Raw genomic sequence first — 21,160 nt, 5'->3', positions numbered from 1 at the left:
TTATACGTCTGTATGCAAAATTGCCCTCAATTACTAATACTACCTTGATGAGATCGAGATATTGTTGTTCAGCACTTGTATAGAGCACAATCTAGTTATTAGCTTTGCATAGCTTTTAAATGCTTATTTCTTTATTTGTTGGTTTGTTTGAGTGGGCTGTGTAGTTAAATGTTAAGCGGCATGCATTATTTTATAATTTTGTCTTGTTACCTTCATTCACTGCTCTGCATTGGTCTATGGACAGAAATGCAGTTAATATTTGAAACTATACATCGTGAATCCTTTATATGTTTAAATGGTACATATGACAAAGTTTCTACCTCAGCTGTAACTGCAAATGGGGTTATGATGGGGTTGAACCAGCTCCTTTTATGAGGGGGGTAACATCATGACACATTATGCTTATTAGTATGCCAACTATGTTTAGGACTTGTTCCCTGCCTTCCACGCTCAAGAGAAGACATCTTGGGTTTTTCAGTGCTGGCTTGGTGGTGCTATACAACTGTCATAAATGAGTGGCTTGTCTGTGGTTCTGAGAACTCGGGCCTTTGGCCATGTGTCCTCTGCGAGGCAGCTCATATGATCTGGGGCGGGATAGCAAGTAATTTGGCGAATCTGGCTCCCAGGAATTAGGCCTAGATGTGCTGGATATACAAACGTCAGCAGCAGACACAAAAATAACATAGGTTAGAAGTGCGCCCAAATTTCTTGTTAAAGAGAATTATTGCACAAAAAGTTTGTTTTGCAGAGTTTTTCCTCATAGAAATCTTACACAACATTTTTTTTTTTGCTGAGATTTTCGTCATAGAAATCTTGTAGGCATGCTTTCACCTAAGATTGTTTTTCTTTCACTGCCTTTGCAGCCTCGGGGAAGCTCATTAATACTGCAAAGCATACCAAAGAAATTCTCCAATTTTTGCAAAAATGTGCAACTTCCCATAATCAAAATTAATCATCCAGAGCTTAGAAGATGTCCAAGTGATAAGCCAATGAGTTACATCAACAAGAGGGAGGAAGTGGCTTGTATTTGGAAAACTACACGATGAAAATCGGCAGATTCTTCACAGGAACAAGAGTTAATACACACAAACCATTGGCATTTGACTTTCTAACATTTGCTATTATTGATGAGGGAATTTTAAATCTGTTAGTGTATTTTTGTAAAACCAGCAGCAGTTAACTGAAACACGTGAAGTGTTATCCTGTTTTGGAGGAATAATCAAAAATACTCATACACGAAATGGCATCGTACACATTAAGCTATTTTTTTTCATTCATAAGTCATTATGTTTTCTGACCATGTACAACAATAAACACATTGTTTACTTTTTAGGGCAAAGTAATAGAACCACTGAAAGATTTCCACAAAGATGAAGTGAGAGCCCTAGGAAGAGAGCTGGGCCTTCCAGAAGAACTAGTTTCAAGGCATCCATTTCCAGGTGGGTTTATTATGCACAACTGAAAGGCAAATGAGGCACGCTACGCATCACTTCATAACCAGTGTATGACATTAAATGACAATGGAATTTCCGGTACCTGACAAAAGCTAATGTAAAAAAAACAACAAAAAACTCTGCAACTTTACATTTACTGTTAATTAAAAAAAAAAAAAAATGCTGGCGTAATTCCCAAGATGAGAGAATGGGTTAGGTAAATAAAACACTATTACCTGCCTTCCACGAGGAACAGGTAGGACTCTTAATCTCCCTCAACACCTGTTTTGGATCCCATGACTCATGCATCTGCCCTTACCAAAAACAAAGGTAACCGATTACGCTTTATTCTGTGTTCCCCTCACACACTAAAAAACATTGCTATTGCTTGGTCAGAACACAATGCCAGCCTCTTTGCCACTTGTTCAGAAGGCCAAAGCAAGACCAATTCTGGGCTCCCGAGATCTTCCCTTTGAAAGAACTCTTCTTTTCCACAGATCCCTTTCCTTCACCCATCATAAACATTGTAACCCAGGCCCATAGTCCCCAAACGATAACGAATGTTCTCGCTCAAGGCCATCTTCTAAAAATATGACGTTTTGCCTTTCTCCTTCGATACCTCTTACTCCCCTGAGAAGTCAAACCTCCTTCCTCCTCAGTTCCCACCAATGTACCTTATTCTCAACTTCTTCCTATTCAGAAGTCAAACTTCACTAAAAACTTGTAATCTCGCCACATCCAATTTTTGCCCCTCAACAAATCTGAATATGTTTGCCCATCTGCCACTTGCCTTACCTTGGTAAGATGGTGGACAATTTGCCTACAACTTAGTTCTCATATAAGGACTAATTCACAAAGCAACTTGCATATGTAAACTTACAAGTGCACATCACGTGATTTACTAGTGCAGATCCTCTGTGGAAGTCCAAGACAGCACATATCTCTTGCAGAAAGAACCCCCATATGCTCCAGGCAAACAATGACTCAGTTTTTTCCCCTCTTTCGTCTTTACAGTGCAGATCTATACCACCACCATCCTGGAGAGTAGCAAGAGATGAAGACTGTTGGGTTCTGAAATTGTCCAAAATGTTTATGCATGCGGTTTCAAAATATATCCAGCAGCTCTCATTATACCAGTGAGACCTTCTGTAAGCAGAGTGCTAAATTATTTCCCTAAAATTGTACCATCAAATCAAAAAGGCAGGAGAATTGCCTCTTAACGTTCTGGTTCAAAAGTTTCTCAAAACAGGAATTCAGACCCATCCTAGACAAAAATGGCAAACCATTGGATAAAAATTGAAAACTTTAGGATGGAGGCACTACATCAAATAAACCTCCAAATCCATTAGAGGGACTGAATGTTTTTGATTGACATACAATTTGCCTCAAGAAAACATTTACTTTCTACAATTTGTAATATGAATACTCTATTTCAAAAGCAAAGTACTACCTTTTAGTTTGAAGACCACTCCACGCTTTTCAAAATGCTTGCCAGTGGAATCAAAACACTTGACATACCAGTTAAAGAAAACTGTCTCCCTTCGAAGGAGAGGCTGTTTTTTTTCACCATTTATATTTTCATCTTAAACAAATTCTCAGTTCCTAGTAGCTCAGCAAAATTCTTTGCTACCGAGCTGCAAATCGTCTTGGTTTGCAGCAATGCTTCAAAGGTGCTGGTTCAGAGGCAGCAGGGATGTAAAGCTCACTCTGCCCCTGCCAGCTAGTCCGTCTCAATCATGTTGGTGTCTTCTAAAAAAATCTCTTGGCTGGAGTACCATTCCCTAACAGTGCCCTGCCAACAGCTGTGATAATTGTATCCCTCTCACTGTGGTGTTGATATGGGCTCTCTAAATGCTTAAGATAAATGGTCCCAGAAGGAATCTCAATATCACTTTGCCCTTCTGGAGCACATGGTGGTTTATTTTACTCTGAAATCCTTTCTAACAGGAACGTTGGAGCTAGTTCATGCAGGCCTTAACAAATGTGCATACTGAACAAGCACGGGAAATAGGGTAAATGGTTTTTAGGTCTCGCGCCTAGGATGCAGTGCGTAGCACTGCTCGCGCAGCGAGAGTCCTTTTGTCCGGGGTTCCAAAACGGAGCCTTGAATTGTACATGCTCATGCGTGTGTTTTTACTTTTGTGTCCTGCTATTGGCCTTTGCCTGCATGTTTGTTTTTAAGCTAGCACGCAATAGGCCAAAGGCGGGCGCATTGCTCCACCCATGGCCTATTGGTGTCTATTACGCGCATTGCTGCCATATGGTTTCAATTATCGTGCCCAGACACGGGCGCGATAATTGAAACAATATGGCTCGCTGTGGCGCACGCACCACTCGCGGCTTTCTATGTTTCCAAAAGCGATTGGTTTCATTTTCGCGATCGCTTTACTTGTCTAGGCATTGGTAGGGTAGATGATGTTAATGCAACCACCAATCGTGATATTTTGTAGCTGTGTATTATTTATTTCATCCACTTTTCACGTGCTGCAAGGGAGAAACAACGCGTTTCCTTATATCCAGGACAGGATGTAGCGTTATGTCAGCAAAGAAGCCTTCGTACAGACTTCTCTCTTCAATGACTTTCAGAGGAAGCGGGGCTTAGAATTTGGGTTCCGCCTTTTATGTTTATGGTTACTATAACCTATTTAATCATAATGTTTTATTGGTTTACCCAGTTGCCACGAAATACGATGATCGCAACATTGGTGTTGAATTGAAATGCGATTGGATGAAGCTCGACGAGACAGAGCAACCGATTGGCTGAAGCGTGGCAGGTCAAAAAACGGAGACCGGCTGATTTCTGACGGGACAGACCCTCCGTTTCACTGTTTAGTCAGAAGTTACAGATCGCAGCACAATGTTTTGTAATTCTCAAAACCACAGCCAATAGTAGCTCGAGACCCGCCCTCATGGCATCGAGCATGTACACCATTGGCTGGGACAGACTGGTGGCCACGGGGATGGTAAGAGGGCGGTGAAAAGATGTTTTCCGATGGGGAAAAAGCTTGTCAATTCACCTAGCGGGCTGCTCATAGTTCCTGCGAGCAGCGCGCACTGCAGCCCCTTTTGCCTGGAAGAGCCGCCTTGGGTGCCTGTCAAGGAGGTTAGTGTAGATTCCTAGCGGCCCTGTCTGCAGACAGGTGCACGCATATCTTTGTGGAGACCCTTGATTTTAGTGGAGTTACAATGTGACAGACCTTTCTTTCATCTAGTATTGAGTGACCGCAAAAGCAGTCAAACATTTTGGACAAAAAGTCATTGTTTCTTGTGTAGGGCATCAGGAAAACATACTAACAGTGGCTTAGAGACCTTGTTACATCCGAGTTTATGTACCTTCTAACAATATCTCACATTTGGTCGTGTAACACAAGTAGTAAGATTGATGAATTTATCAGAAGCATTATTTCTGCATTACTGTGTTATCTTGGCAAACCAGAGTGGGTTAATGGCTGTTTCGCTTTCATGCATTATAAAATGTTGAAAAGTAATATCTTGCTGTTTCGAACAGTTAAGAATCGCTTAGTGAACTCCTCTTCCCACGTACCCTTTAATCTAATTAGGAAGGAGTAAGATTGGTTTTACAAGCTGTGATCATAGTAAAGAGGGTGTCATTTATCTAGAGCCTTCCTAATATAAAGGGAAAACTAAAAAATGCTGGCGTTAATGGCAGATAACGAATATTGTTTAGCCTGCTCGATGGTACTCCAGTAGTGAATACTGTGGTAACAGTATTCACATACATGATGTATTTGTTGGGAAAACGGCCCTTCCCACAGAGAGATTTGTCCCTTTACCATGCAAAGTTTGAAGAGATTGAGAGGGCAGAGGTGACCAGGATAACATAACGAAGATAATTGTAGAAATACTGCTTTTTCTTAAAAAGAAAAAGGAGGTTGATACTGCCACAAAAGACATTCAGGGCAGGAGGGACGGGGTGGGATGTGCTTGTGTGCTGATGGTGGCTGTTTGAGATGAAAAGCGTCATTAGTGTCATCCCAACTGGCACAAAATATTCGCGGGCATCGAACCTGTTCCTCCGCCTTCACTTTGGGCTCAGAAACAGTGCCATATAGCTCAGTGTCATAATACAGATCCATAAACAGTGAGCTGGATTAATTCTCATCAACCTGGTATTTAATGGATAGGGGACTGTTCCAGCTGTCTCGATAACTGAAAGGCAAATCAACATATTTACACAAGCTGTCATGCCTCACACAGAGCATCGCTCGCTTAATTTCATTTGATATAACAGAATAGGGATACGACTGTTGATTCACTAGGCAAAGGCTGTCATGCCTCACACAGAGCATCGCTCGCTTCTCATTTGATATACCAGAATAGGGATACGACTGTTGATTCACTTGATATCCCAGACCGTGCCATGCCTTGTGGATCTTCAGGTGTTCTCTCACATCCATGTGCAATTTAATTTGTTGTCTCGCCTTCTGTAGGGTTGTTGTTAGACACTTCAGTAGATAAAGTGGACGGCATGTTTGAACCTTTAGGGAACTAGAGGTATTTGCTCCCTTAGTCTCTGTGATCTATATTGCAATAGCAAACACAAGGACCTGGCCTGGAAGTTCGGACTGGACTGTTCCCATGAGACAGTGTCAAGACTGATTTGCATATGGCTGGGTCCAAACTGGGGTGGCGAAGTGAGCTAAAGAACTTTGATGGATTCAACCCGCATCTGTGACTGGGGGTCAGTGTCTGAAAAGTTTCAGCACTCCATCCATCGTCTCCTTGTGTTTGCTCTTTATTGCAATAGGGCACATCTTATCAAACTACCAGTATTAAACAAACCCTCATCTCCTTCTCTATCCCCTCAGCTTACAGAGGCAGAAGTCATCTCGTGAACACCCATTTTGTTTGGGGACCTTACAGAGGTGGCTTGCCATGCGTCACCCATTTACTATCTAACCTTGAGACCCATGAGTGTGTTTGTTTGGTTCTGAGAAGCTGCAGCGACAAGTGCTGCCCTTGGAAATTTACCTGCCAGTGGCACAGCTCTGAGTCACAAGCATACACTATCATTCCAACAGCATCTGAAGACTCACCTTTTCAAACTTTCTTTACCCCTGAATCACTACTCTCATGTTGTGGATATTTTGTTTCCCACGTTTCAGCAATCAATATCTCTGATAGCTCACTATTAATTCTTCTTCTCCACTGCCTCTTTGAGTATTCAGTGGTTGTTTGACACTACACCTAGTCTCTGCCCTGGCTGAGAAGACTTACTCCATATATCACAATCTTTACTTTACAACAAATCTGAATTTGTATCTGCTATTAACAGTGCCGCTAATATATATTGTTGCAATACTTCAAAAGCCCCTTCAGCCTTGGATTTATTCATCACTGTTTAAAGACACTGGCTTTCTAACCGCATCCTTGCTATTGTATATTTATTATGTCCCATTGTCTTAAATTATATTGTACAAGTTGAAATGTAAAGTGCCCCCATACCTTTCAGATCACTACGTGCTATATAAAACTGTAAATACACCATCACTCACTGGGAGGCACTCCTCCAGTCAACTTCTCATTTGCTCCAGTTGACGTGCTACATTCTGTACCAACCAACCACCCCACCCACCCACCCCATGTACCTCAAAGCTTACCTCTTTAATACTTCCTGCCAGTCTTTTTCTCTCCATCTCTCTCTTTTGTGACAGCAAACCTGGTGATTCGTGGGCATCACAATTTTACGCACAGTGAAGAGATTCCTATACTCTTCATCTTCTCCACATGGACAGGTCCCTCAGATCGGTATTAATGCTCAGCGGTCAAATATGCAAACACCTATCACCATGCCATTACCATATATACAGCTATATCGGCCTCAACAGATTCCACCAGGCCCACACACAGAATGTACACACACCTGAGTAACTAACCACTATTATTTCAGATACAGTCAGACTTGACATATGCATTATCCAAAAACCTTTCAAACACATGCTTTGAGTTTGTACTGCTTGTATTACCATGGCTTCCTTTACTAAATCTCCACATTGTGCCTTCCATGAACAGCCTTACTGCTCACACTTTGATGGGACCTTCAGGATCTATGTCACCCAGTGGAATCTTCCACGTCAGCCACACGCCAGTCATCGGACATATGAGACCCACGGCGATTCTGAGATTCTTCTTCTCACACCATGTGGGTCATCTAAACTAGATTTTGAATCCACCCTCCGGTTCTGCTGATAGCTGCACTTTAATCCTGCAGAAATCCAACTAGAAGTCACGGGTTGCACCCTACTTAACTAGGCTTCATACTCATACCAGCAATCTCCCACAGAGGCATTCCTCTGGAGATATGCAGATGCCCCTGTCCCCCCTAGTCAAAAGATAGGTTTAGCAATGCACACATTAAACCAGCACATTCCAGCTTCGAGAATTTTTAGATAAGCAAATGTTCAATTTTGCTAAATACCAAAGAAATGATGGTGCATGGCACGTAATCATTTTTTGCACCATTTTCTGTTGGACAAGTTGCCCTCACAAAACTGTTAGCTAAGCCATGCAATTCTTGTAGGCCTTTCCTGCTTTTGTGCGAGATTCAACACTTGATCTTCACTACCATTGCACATTCTTTGGCGAGGTGTATAATGACTACCATTTTGACTATCTGCACTTGCAGTTGAGTGCTTGCTGTACCTCAACTCTTCTTTGCCCCACTCTGTGTTCCAGGGCACGGATAATCCCCAGCCCTCTGTCCCCATTCAGTGGCATGTCTTTTGTACGCAATAGCCCTTATTTACTCTGGGCTTTCCAGTGATCGATATAGGAAGCCCTGAGCACATCCAAGCTAGTTACCAGCATTGAAGCGACTGCCCCGCAGAATTCAGGAGCAGAACCCATCCTAATTTATTCTCACCCAGCTAGGTTTAAGGACTTACAATGATAGCTGCTTTATTAACTGATCTGCAGCCCAAAGCACATCGTGTTCCCTGGTTCTACACTGTCTCCTACTGATTCGGGAAATTTGCTGAGATGTCGAGTGGACCATACTGGGTAATCTGCCGCTAGTAATTCTAGTCTGCCAACTGCTGTTTTTTCTCCATTGGCTTCCCGGGATTTCATTTCTACGTCCAAGGGAACCATTTTCTCTATCGGGAACATTCAGGAAGCTAGATTTCTCTGCTGCCGCCTAACTGTGACTGAATGACCAGACAACTCTGCTCCGGGGGGCTTGCCTGCACATTCAACCCCAGGAACATTTTTCTTTATGAGCATGTCACTTGCTTGTAACTTCTTAGACTGAGTCAGAGAGACCATCAGTCGTGCCAGGATCTGCCTTCAGTCACACAATCCTAATGAACGTGCCTCCATTCTCTTTCGGCACACTGCTGTGGGCTCATAGAATCGCTTGTACTCACACACAACCCTTTTCATGGTAATTAACCTGATAATCAGCCACTCTCTCAATCTGACTAGTAAAGAAGATCTATTTACACTTCCATTCAGCTATTTGGAAGGGGCAACCCTATAAACTCTGGAAAAATAAAAGAAAGTGTCTTCTGACTTACAGAATTTAGCTAAAAATAAATGGGCAGTGTTGGATCCTACCCCATTGCCAAAGAAAGCAGTGAAAAGGCAGCTTTCCATTAGGGACTGTAGGAGAGTGGCATCGACTGCATAGTTGCCCCCAACTTTTTGCTGATGTTTTGACTGTTTTCTGACTCTAGCTAGGCTGTGGCCCTGCTATCTAGGACCCCAGCCTATCTGCTTCCTCTCTAAACTGATGTGAGTACCCTAGGTACATACCCATTGGATACTGAGGACACCCTATCGGGACACCCTATCAGCCCCTTGTAGATGGTACCCTAGGTACCCAGGGCATGGGTCCCTCAGAGGCCTACAAGGGGCTCCTGCACTTATTGTGCCACCCCTGGGGCAGCCATACAAACTGACACCACCAGACCACTACTGTAGTCTGGGTAGGGTGGTGCTTGCACCCCTTACAGGGATATAGGTATCCTGTATCCCACTTAAATACAACACCTATAACCTCATAGGTCACCCCTAAGGCAGGCCGTGCTAATCCTGAGGTGGAACCCCTACCTGAGTTTGGTGTCAAACATTGTGGAATCATACCCCCAATCCAGCCATGAGAGTGAGGGCATGATTCCCCCCTGCTAGAGGGGTGATATGGTAAAAGCGGCAGATTTTAGACACCAATTTAAAAGTGTACACTTAGTACAAAATGGATGCTACCCGCCACCCACACGACTCTGGCTGCCTGTTGCTGGGCAGAACTCCAGCCACGGCAGCTGGACAATAGGGATCTTATTGCAGGGAGGTGTTCCAACCTCCCCAGACAGACTATGTGGATTGGAACTGGGTGGGTGCACCATAGGAAGTCTTTCAAACTTGCACGTAGGCTTCTCCAGTGCCTACTTCTGCATACACCACCTCGAACCGGTTCAGGGGCATCCTGTCCCCTGCCCAGGCGGGAAAAAACACAAAGGGGAGAGGGTGTAGCCACCCTTTCCCGCCTGAACTCTCATTGGTGGGCTCTGATTCAGAAACTCCCCTAATCTCTGGATAAAGGTGGGTGCAGGGTCCCCAGAGCCTCAGATTAATCTTGGATTTCAAAGACTTGAACCTTCGACGAGCTGCCGCACAGCTGAATGAAGAAATCTCCCTTGGGGTAAAGGAGTTACCCCCCTGCTTGGCAGGCACCGGAAACACTGCAAGTGACCCGGTTGGAACTCCGCTGCTCCTACGGACATCGAAGAGTTCTGCCTACCCTGAGGTGGGTTTCCAAGAATCCCAGAGGCCAGTGAGTGTGCACAGCAAAGCTCAGCACCGTGGACCCCGTGGGTGCCGAGATACCCAATACCCCAGGACACCGGCCACCTCTTGCACACCACACGACCCCGACCAGTGGGGAAGTTGTGCTTTGGCCCATCATTGAGCCAACCTCTCAGCATTACTTGTGCCAAAGGACGACACTCCTGCCCGCTCCGGCGACCCGTGGGCTCATCTTTACGCACTCCAAATTGCTGCCTCCCGCGGTCCCTTGTCTCTCGACTGGTAGGCCCTAGCGTAATTTAGAGAAAATACACATGCTCTCTCTTAAACTTTCCTAATTTAATTTTTTTTTTTTTTTGTAAAATGGGAGTGTTGAATTAATAACATAAATGCAGATTGGGGGAGTTGGAGTCCAGTCAAATGGGTGGAAGACCATGGCTGATATTCTTCAGCTGCACACCCTGGTTCAAGAAGGGCTCGATTAAGATTAGTCTGAAATCTAATTTTATCCAGTATTAGGGTATCTTTCATAGATTCACATGCCTGAATCATTCCCCGTCGTCGGGATGGGAGTCCCCAGTAAATAAACAAAGTAATGTCTCAGTAGACATATAGAGTAATAGGCCAAAAAGGCGTTACCTTAGTAACATATCCACATCCTTATGTAAAAAAGGACCAAACTTTCGAGAGTAGCCAATCCGCTAGTACCACCCTCTAGAACCTTCCTGGAAGGAGCTCTAGTCCCTCAGATTTTCTACCGCACGACGTGCTAAGGGAGTCTCCACTGAGCTCTGCTCATTACTTCTCGTTTTCTGGATTGCTAGTGTTTCTTGCTACAAATTTATATTTTCTGTGAGGAGTTCTTTACTTCCTTATGGCAGACACTCCGAAGAAAGGCCTTTTCAGGTTTTGTGCTTCCTGTGGGAAAAAGAGGCTTCCTGTGGACGATCAACATAAGGACTGTCTCTACTGCCTTTATCCTAACCACTCTTCAAAGGATTGTAAGGTATGTCGTACCTTCTCCTCCAAGACCCTTGAAGACCGTGAAGGGCGCCTCTTAATTTGGCTGCAGCGGCTTAAGGACAAGGATACAGTATTGTCCTCTGAGGAAAGTGAGGGCTCTTCCATCTCCTCTCAGAAGAGACCAAGGGTGGCATCTCCTGGCCATTCGTCGCAGCCACCTCAAAAGAAGGCGCATAGCAAGTCTTCAGAGGTCCCTCCTAAGACTGCCAGTGAAAGTTTCTCCTCAGGAAGTACCACATGCCGTTAAGAAGCCTTCTTCCACCCCGTCGATGACCTCGTCGACTGTGGCTTCATCGACTAGGAAATCTCCATCGATGGCAGTTCATGTCACCTCGTCGACGACGACAGTGTCCACTTCTGTCACGTCTCATTCCTTGTCTACATCGACGACGACAACTCAATCGTCGACGGCCGGTAGGCCGGTCTCGTCGACGCTGAAAATTAAAAAGACATCGTCGTCATCCAAGCTGCCGTTGACGCTGTGATCGCCGACATCGTCGAGGACGACACCATCGACTAAAGCTGCCTCGTCGACATCGTCGACGAGGACCCCGTAGACGACGGCTCCGTCAACGAAGCCTTCATCGTTGACGACGACGACACCGTCGACGACGGCCCTGACGACATCTCAATTGTCATTGATGCCTGTTCACGCTTCACCATCGACGCCTCTACCGTCGACGCGCCCGTCGACGGCTATGGACTCTGATGTACAAAGTACATATGTTCACCTCAAAATAACAAAACGTGCACTGACACCGGCCCTGACTTCACCTAGTAGGGTCCAGCTCTTGCCTCCAGTTCAGAAAAGTCCGTCGCAACTGCATGTTAAGTATCAAGATAGCTCCGACTACGAAGATCATGGACCGGAATATCAGGAGGTTTCACCTGAGGAATATCATCCGCCTCCACCTTTCATGGTTTGTCTGCCTGCGTCCCTGGTCTCTGACTTACAATTCCTTATCTCAGACTATAAGCAGTGGTTTCCAACGTCGGCACCTTCTCCGATTCCGGTTGTGCCTCCCAACACCAAGGCCTCGACCCCCCCCCCCCCCCTCCATTGATTTTGCAGTCTGAGCCTATCACATCACCTCCTCGTGTCTCTACAGATGAGGAAGAAGATGAGGAACATGAAGGAGAAGTTCAGGATTCCCAATCTAATCGAGACGAGTGGGATGATTACATTCTTCCCTGTCCAGCTTCTCACGTTCCTACCACAGCTAACTCTCCTCCGGAGGACATTGGAGGCTTTCATAACATCGTAGAGAGAGCGGCGCAGCGCTTTCAAATACCTATGCCCTCGCACCAACAGGATTGTTTCCTCTACGATTTTAAAGAGCCTTTCAAAAAGTCGGTTAGATCTATCCCTATTATAGACTACATTTGGGAACAAGGGATAACGATTATGCAGAACCCTTCCTCGGTCCCTCCAGTTTTGCCTCAGCTGGATAAGAAATACAAAGCGCCAGATACCGCTCCAGCTTGCCTCACAGGCCATCCGAAACCGGACTCAGTCATTACCCAAGCCGCTCAGCGAAAGTAAAAAAATCCATCCGCTTTGCTGACTGCTCCGTCGGATAAAGAGGGTATGCGACTGGACAATATTGGTAAGCGCTTTTCGTCCATGTTTGCTTTGACAGTGCGTGCTTCCAACTCCTTAGCACTGTTGAGTTGTTATAATCGGCAGATGTGGGCAGATATTGCGCCATACCTAGCGAACTTACCTGAAGAGAGAAGGAAGAGGCAAAGATGATCTTACTGGAGGGGGAGAGATCTGCCTCTGAAATGATAGACTGTGCAATGGATATTGACTCTACCGGATTTCGCCAACTCGCGGGCGCAGCTGTGTTACGGCGCCAGGGTTGGTTGAAGGCAACTTCCTTCAGACCGGAAGTACAAACGAAAGTATTAGACATGCCATATGATGGCCAACTTCTTTTTGGGACACATATAGATGAGGCTTTACAAGGTATAAAGAAAGATACGGACACTGCTAGGGCGTTGGGTACCCTGCAATTCCGGAACCCCTCTTTTTGAGGCTCAAGAGGGAGAGGTCAAACCTCTATTAGGGGAGATTTCCAACATCGATCTTCCTTCACTTCCTCTCAGCAATATCGTCCACAGTACCAGCAGCGTCAACAACTCTCCTACACTAAATCTTCCTTTCGTGGCAAGGGAGGGAGACAGAAAGACGCCACTCGACGACAATGACCTTCCACTACCGCCGGTCTCCAACTCCTCTCTGCCCTCCAAAGTTGGAGGAAGAATTTCCCACTGTCTGACAAATTGGAAGCAAATAAATACGGACCGCTGGGTTCTACAATTAGTTCAATTCGGACACTCTCTAGAGTTCATCCAAATTCCTCCCCAAACCCCACCCGTCCTATGCTTCACAAATATTTGCGTGCTCTACTCCTGGAGGTGGCACTCATGCTCCAGAAGGGAGCTATAGAGAAGGTTCCCCCAGGGCAAAAGGGGAATGAAGACCGATATTGGACTTGAGAAATCTAAACAAGTTCTTGAAAAAACAGTCGTTTTGTATGGTCACCATTCAAGAAGTGCTACAGCTTCTCAATGCGGATGACTACATGGTGTCTTTAGACCTGCAAGACACCTATTTTCATATTCCAGTACACCGCAACCACAAGAACTTTCTGAGATTCATGGTGGCGGGCAGGCATTACCAGTTTCGGGTCCTGACGTTCGGACTCAAATCGGCGCCATGCATTTTTACCAAATGTCTAGCTCCGGTGGCTGCATACCTACGACAACATCACCATCAGGTCTTCCCATATCTGGACGACTGGCTCGTCAACTCACCCTCTCTAGAAGGCACGTCCAGGTCTTCCAGCGCCTGTCTGAGGCTTTTAAATTGTCTGGGGCTGACTCTCAATCAGGACAAGTCCGTCCTTCAGCCTTCCCAGCGCATACGTTTTCTGGGTGCTACCCTCGACACCATACAGAGGAAGGCGTTTCCATCACAGCAACGCAAAGACAAACTTCATTCCTTGGCGCTCCGTATAAGTTCCAAGAAGACGCTTTCAGTGCGCCTCTTCAAATCCCTACTCGGGATGATGTCCTCTTGCATCCTGTTAGTTCCGCACTATCGCCTTCACATGCGGCCTCTTCAAGAAGTGCTTTCGGCTCAATGGGTCCAGTGTACGGCATCCTTCGACGTAATCCAAGTGACCCCTATGATCAAAAAGGCTCTACGGTGGTTGACTTGCCCCCAGACCCTTTCTCAAGGCTTGCCTTTCTTGCTTCCTGCTGCTCCACATATCAGCACGGATGCCTCTTTAGAGGGCTGGGAAGCTTTTCTTCAAGAACTGCAGATAAGCGGAAAATGGTCCCCTTCCGAAAAGAAACTTCACATATATCTTCTGGAGCTGCGTGCCGTGTATCTCGCTCTTGTGGCTTTCCTTCCACGAATCAGAAACTCTCTAGTGCTTGTCCGAACCGACGATACCACGACAATGCACTATTTGAACAAGCAGGGTGGGACTCGTTCTCTGACGCTCTCTCACGAGTCGCAAAAAATTTGAAACTGGCTGCTCAGTCACAACATCTCTCTTCGAGCAGAGTATGTTCCAGGCACCCACAACGTGTTGGCGGACTCTTTGAGCAGACGGCAAGCAGCATGTCATGAGTGGGAGTTGAATCAGCAGATCCTCAACAGCATATTCGCTCGATGGGGCACCCCTGTTCTGGACCTCTTCGCTACCCAGCAGAACGCCAAATGCCAACACTTTGCAAGCTGGCATCCCCAGCAAGGGTCTCTGGGGAATGCATTTTCAATCGCATGGTGCAACGTCTTTGCGTACGCCTTTCCGCCAATCCCCCTGATTCCCAGGGTGCTCCGGAAGTTGAAAGCGGAGCCTTGCACACTCATCTTGATAGCTCCAGCTTGGCCACGCCAACATTGGTTCACAGAGCTTCAGCTTCTCTCCCTGGAACCGCCGATCAGGTTGGAACCGTTTCCATCTCTTCTTACGCTCAACAACCAACAAGTCCAGCATCCGGATCCGGCATCTCTCAAATTATCAGCTTGGCTCCTGAGTTCAGAGAGTTTCAGGGTTTAGACATTCCTCCGGACTGTAGAGAAGATCTAGCCAGGGCCCGAGCAGATAGTACCAACAGAACGTACTCATTAAAATGGAAGAGGTTTTGTATCTGGTGCAAATCAAACAAAATACACCCTCTTTCTTCCACTCCGGAGCAAATACTGCCGTACCTTCTTCATCTGGCAAAATCTGGTCTTGCTCATGCCTCCATTAAAGTCCACTTGGCAGCAATATCGCGTTTCAGGAGATCCTCCGCAGGTCCTTCTCTGTGGTCTCATCGGCTCATTAAGCAATTCCTTAAAGGACTGTTTAGAACATTCCCTCCGGTGAAACCTGTACCTCCTGCTTGGCATCTCAACATGGTTCTGGCTCAACTTATGAAACACCCTTTTGAGCCAATACACAGAGCGGATCTTAAGTATCTCTCCTGGAAAACAGCGCTCCTTCTAGCCCTTACCTCGGCAAGGCGAGTGGGGGAACTCCAGGCTTTCTCAAGCCAAGACCCTTTCCTTCAATTCAAACATGACAGGGTCATTCTTCGTACAAATCCAAAGTTTATCCCTAAAGTTCCCTCGCATTCCCATCTTAATGAGCCTATTGTGTTGCGTTCATTCTTTTCAAATCGGCAAACAGTGGCAGAAAAAACCCTGCATTCCTTGGATCTTAAGCGCTGCCTAAAGTTCTGCATCGACAGAACGAAGGCATTTCGCAAATCTAACCAACTCTTCGTGGCGTACAGTCGGCCTAGAAAAGGGCTACCACTCACCAAGCAAAGTATCTCCCACTGGATCTCTTCAGCCATTACTTTCTGTCAACAGCAAACAGGGCGTCCCCTGCTCTCCACAGTTCGTGCCCATTCCACGAGGGCAATGTCTACTTCCATGGCACTGTTTGCAGGAGTGCCCATTGGGGACATTTGCAGAGCGGCCACATGGAAGACGCTACATACATTTACCAAGCATTACTGCCTGGATACGGAACTCATGAAAGACGCTGCAGTGGGTCAAGCGGTGCTCCGTCATCTATTTCATTAGAGGTGAGCCCTTCCTTTCATCCCACCATCCTTTTCTTTTTTCTATACTCACATTTCTCTACTGTGATTTATGCCTCTGCTATGTCATTGCTTTTTGGTACTTTCTATTTTCACATTGATAAGTTGTTAATCTGGTGAATATTTATATACTGTACCTTTCGAAATGTGCTTTTCATTGCTTACTATTCTGATTCAGGCATGTGAATCTATGAAAGATACCCTAATACTGGATAAGGAACGAGTTACTTACCTGTAACTGCGGTTATCCAGTATTGGTATCTTTCATAGATTCACATGCAACTCACCCACCTCCCCTGGAAGGGCTCTCTGTGATACAACTACTTAGCACGGTGCTTACGAAAATATGAGGGACTAGAGCTCCTTCCAGGAACGTTCTAGAGGGTGGTACTAGCTGATAGGCTACTCTCCAAAGTTTGGTCCTTTTTTACATAAGGACGTGGATATGTTACTAATGTAAGGCCTTTTGGGCCTCTTACTCTATATGTCTACTGAGACATTACTTTGTTTATTTACCGGGGACTCCCATCCCGACTACGGGGAATGATTCAGGCATGTGAATCTATGAAAGATACTAATACTGGATAACCACAGTTACAGGTAAGTAACACGTTCCTTTCTGAAGTTTTGACATTTTTTGTGATTGAGTTCAGATCTCAAACTAGGGGTTTGAGCATACCAAAGTTTGGGGTAATGTACACCCAGAATCTTGGTGTTTTTCCCTCTGAAAGATTGTTGGTTAATTATATGAGCAGATGCGCAGTGTTTTTATTTATTTTTTAGCAGGCATTCAGCCCTTTGCCCCAGCATTCCTTCTGAACAGTGCAGAGAACCTCTTTATTAAATTACACCTCTGTATGTGGTAACCCTTAGGTATTTTTAACTTACACTGCACGCACTACCATTACCTCTCACTTGGTACTTATTTCCACATACCCACATGCACCCATCAGCAGTTCTCTAAAAGATCTCCGCTAAAGAGACCCTTCGGGGGACCCGTAGGGCATTGCACCGCCGGCCCGACGAGGAGCAACTGCCCGATGATGAAGCATGACGTCCTTTGGGGTGTGTGAGGGCAACAAGAGGCAACTTATGCCTCCCCCCACCTCAAGTACCAAGTCTCTGACCTAACTTCTCCCGCCTTTCCCACCCCTGACCCTTTTACATGTGTAGGTCGTCCTCCGACCACACTCACCACGGAACAGTGCCTCCTGTGTGATTGCCTCACAGACCATCACACTCCAATGCAAATTGTCACTGCGAGATTTAAAAAGTCTCGGGAGGGGACCACATTTTGTCATGCCTTAACACACCATTGTGCGCGCACACACTCCCAATTCCTCCCCATCCCCCATCTATCACTAGCACCGGCACTGCAACCAACGATAGTTTGCAGCCTTGCTTACGTGCGGGCTGCAGCTGTGCAATGGGCCTATTATTTAATCGGAAGAATACTAAAATAACTACAGGCCAGATGTTGAAAGGATTGTACTACCTTAAAGGAGAAAATTATTTTATACAGTTATTTCCTGGGGTACTTCTTGATTGATAGTAACCATCGGTAGCACTCTGTGTCTGCATTGACCAGCTTGTTTGTTGCAATATATGGAGCCTGCACTCATGTCCGTTTATCTTACACCTGCATGTATTTTCTTTTATGTGTAGTTATTATTTAGTGCAAACATCCATCGGTTTCCCCAGGCACATAGACCTTATTCAATGTAGACGTGTGCCTTTATTTCCCCACAATCTATCAAAATGATGGGATCATTAATAAATGGTTACCTAAACGTAGGGGTGAAGAAAGTCCAAAGTTGTAGATTGAAAATCAGTCTTGGAAGAATGTGGCTTCAAGGAAAGGAGACTATAATACATCTGCTTTGGCACGTGGCAGAGAATACTAGTGTTTACTGTAGTGCAGGTTTAGGAAACCAGAACTCCTGTTTCCTCATATAAGATGGGGAGGTAGTGAAGAGGGCAGGACACTGCCCATTACACGCCCTTCGCCGCAGCACTGAACTTTTTGATGGGAAGACTTGGGCAACCCTTCACCCAGCTGCACCTGCTTGCTATTCAGTAGTGAGAACATTGTCCTGCCTTCCAATCCCTTGGCATCTGGAGTGTATTTGTATTGTGGTGGCTGACTGACTTAATTATGCTGGAGCTGCATTCCTCCTACCCCAGTTCCTAGAATCCTGGCATGGACTCCCACATGTACTTCACAGTGAGTATTTAACAATGCCTGTTCAAAGCACAGGGGTCAGAGCATTCACCATTTACCTTGTCTGCAGCATTCACCTTCAAGAGGTGTAAACTAATCACCTGCATAACAGGATAGCCCAGTTTTCAAACTCCACAAGAGCTCCACAGAGTGTGGAGGTCATATCTATATTTCTACTTGTAGACAGCCAGAATCCTGCCTGAAATTATTTGGTGCTTACAGCTGACAGTGTGTCATGTTGAGGGCACCAGCGCTGATCTTTTCGGGCATATTATCTCAAGAAATGGCTAATATTAACAATGGAAGGCCATTCATTGTGATTAAGTTCAGCATGGTGCACCACTTGTCGGTGACCTCTTAATAATATGTTGTTTATAGCATGTTTGGCTGTAAATACACATGCTCTGCTTACTCCTGCTATCTAGTGTTGGGCTCAGATGTGACTTGTCTTTTTTTCTTTGAAGAAAGCTTTGAAGTCATGGGATGGACTGTTACTCCGCCCTTAGTGGGAAATGCACAAGGGCGCAGACTCCAAGTTAGATTGTTTTTTGCCATCGGGTTTGGACATGTTTTTTCAGTTCCACGCAGTGAATTGACACCCAGAGTTGGTAAAACCTTTGACATCTGCATTTCTTTTAATTACCTCTTCGGAAACCGGGGCTGATCCATCAGTTCCCTGAGCATCTAGGCCCTTGAGCCCTCCATGGGGCTGCATACTATTTTTTTTATTGGCTTTAATTGCTGGAGAATGAGGATCCTTGCAGTTTATTGGATCAGACACCCTCCAAGTACTGCCTCCGGTGCCATGCAAAGTGCACTTGGTCGGATCCTTTGAGGTTTGCAACGTCGGCCTTTCTTCAGGCCACTACAATGCCTTACCTTCCGGTAGAAGAAAATCTTACAGCACCGAAAAGAGAAGCATTAGGCACACCGCAAGGTGCATCAGCGGTCCACCCAATATCTTCGGCAAACGAGACTCCTTCAGCACAAAGAAAGGTGACAGTTGCTCCTCTATTGGCATTCCTCAGCACCAGTCTACATCTAGCCCAGAGGCCATCTCCTCCAGTGTCTTTGACCCTGAGGGAGAAGAGGATGCTACACCGGCCTCCAGGACCAACAACCTTTGACTGAAGACCTCACCCAGCATTGTAAGGTCGCCTCTGACATCCACTCCATGCCTCTCACATTATTATCTCCAGGACCTCTGCCACATCTGGGTGCTGGTCAGCACCGGACTGAGTCCTCTGATCCAAAAAAGGACCTGTTCAGTGACATCTATCACGCTTGGCTACCCGGTCCTAGCAGCCCTATGCGAAGCAGGAGCACCTGCAAGCCTTGACTCCACATAAAACCAAAGCCTCCATCGAAGCCGCACCCAACTCTCGACGACTTAAAAGCAATCCTGGATGCTGGGACACCTTTTGAAAACCAGTTCTGAGGAGGCTGAGGGTCCAATCCTCCAAAGACTCCAGAAGTAGCTTTATATGAGGCTGAAATGCCTTTTTATCCGCACCCTCACCAGAAAGAAAGATTACAACTAAACAGCCCTGTTACAACCTACTCTGCCTTAAAAGAGGAGACATTTATTTTAGGAGGACCCTGCATCAGAGGGCCCTCCAGGTCTTCAAGACAAGAGCACCAGCCCTTTCCCTTATGCTCCATCACAGCCTCCTCGTCCACCACATCCATGGCATCATCCACGCCAACCAAGAGGATGTTCGCCACCTTCAATTACTCCACCAGTCACCAGAGGGATTACCACATCCTTCTTACAGCCCAGGCAGCGTGGGCACACCCCATCCCCAGGAGTAACTCCTCAACTATCTCGTGCTGCTTGTTGTACACCTTTCTCAAATGGCATTCCTTCAGGTAATTAAGGTTCAATTAGTCCTTATTAAGCCAGACAATATGACCGTCAATTAACACCTTCAGATTCAAGGCAGTACACACCCTCCACCTCTGTCCGCATTAACCAAGGACACTTAGTATTGGCTATCCGCCACCTTATAAACCTCGTGGTGGAGTACTTTCCAGGAGTGGACAATGACTTTGCAGACCTACTCAGCAGGAGGCATTAACAAATCCAAGCGTGCAAACTACTTTTGCAGGCCTTACTCCCAATACCACCAACCCTGGCGGCCCCCAGAGATAGACATGTTTGCCACTTCCAAAAGCGCCAGAGTTTCGCCTCTGGGTACCCACACCCACAGTCCATGAGCAACACTGTGGATGAATTAATCGGGAACCTTTGGCTACGCTTTTATGCTTCTCCTGCTGTTTCCATATATGGTATAGATGCGCCAAACATGTCTAAAACGTATCCAAGTTGCTTTCATGTGGGTTGGGTAGTTCTCGTACTCTACACTATATCATCAGATCCAACGAAAAGCTCTCCACCAGGCTGGGTCTTCTCATGTCAGGTACTCAGACCTCGGGCAAATCAGTTTACCTATCTGGTACATGAGGTCCTAGAGGTTGGTTACGTGCGTTTCCCGCAGGAAGGCAGGAATGTTCTGCTCAAATCCCACAGTACTACCACACAGGCCTCCTGTGCTGCAAAGTGGAAAAGGTTTGTCTTCTATTACTTCCCCAACCACTTGGACCACTT

General features: G+C 45.9%; 1 protein-coding gene across 2 annotated transcripts in view; it reads left to right on the top strand.

The window, feature by feature from the left end:
* The window catches only part of GMPS (guanosine monophosphate synthase), a 591,203-nt gene that overhangs the window by 330,345 nt on the left and 239,698 nt on the right, over positions 1-21,160 (top strand). For both annotated transcript variants that reach the window (XM_085634772.1, XM_085634773.1), the window contains one exon: positions 1,334-1,439. In XM_085634772.1, the coding sequence (XP_085490898.1) occupies positions 1,334-1,439 (106 nt within the window). The remainder of the gene's footprint in view (positions 1-1,333; positions 1,440-21,160) is intronic.

The sequence above is a fragment of the Triturus cristatus genome, chromosome 11 (genome assembly GCF_964204655.1).
Source record: "Triturus cristatus chromosome 11, aTriCri1.1, whole genome shotgun sequence".
In the NCBI taxonomy this organism is placed as follows: Eukaryota; Metazoa; Chordata; class Amphibia; order Caudata; family Salamandridae; genus Triturus; species Triturus cristatus.
The sequence above is the reverse complement of the archived record's forward strand: the minus strand, read 5'-3'. Positions and strand labels throughout refer to the sequence as shown.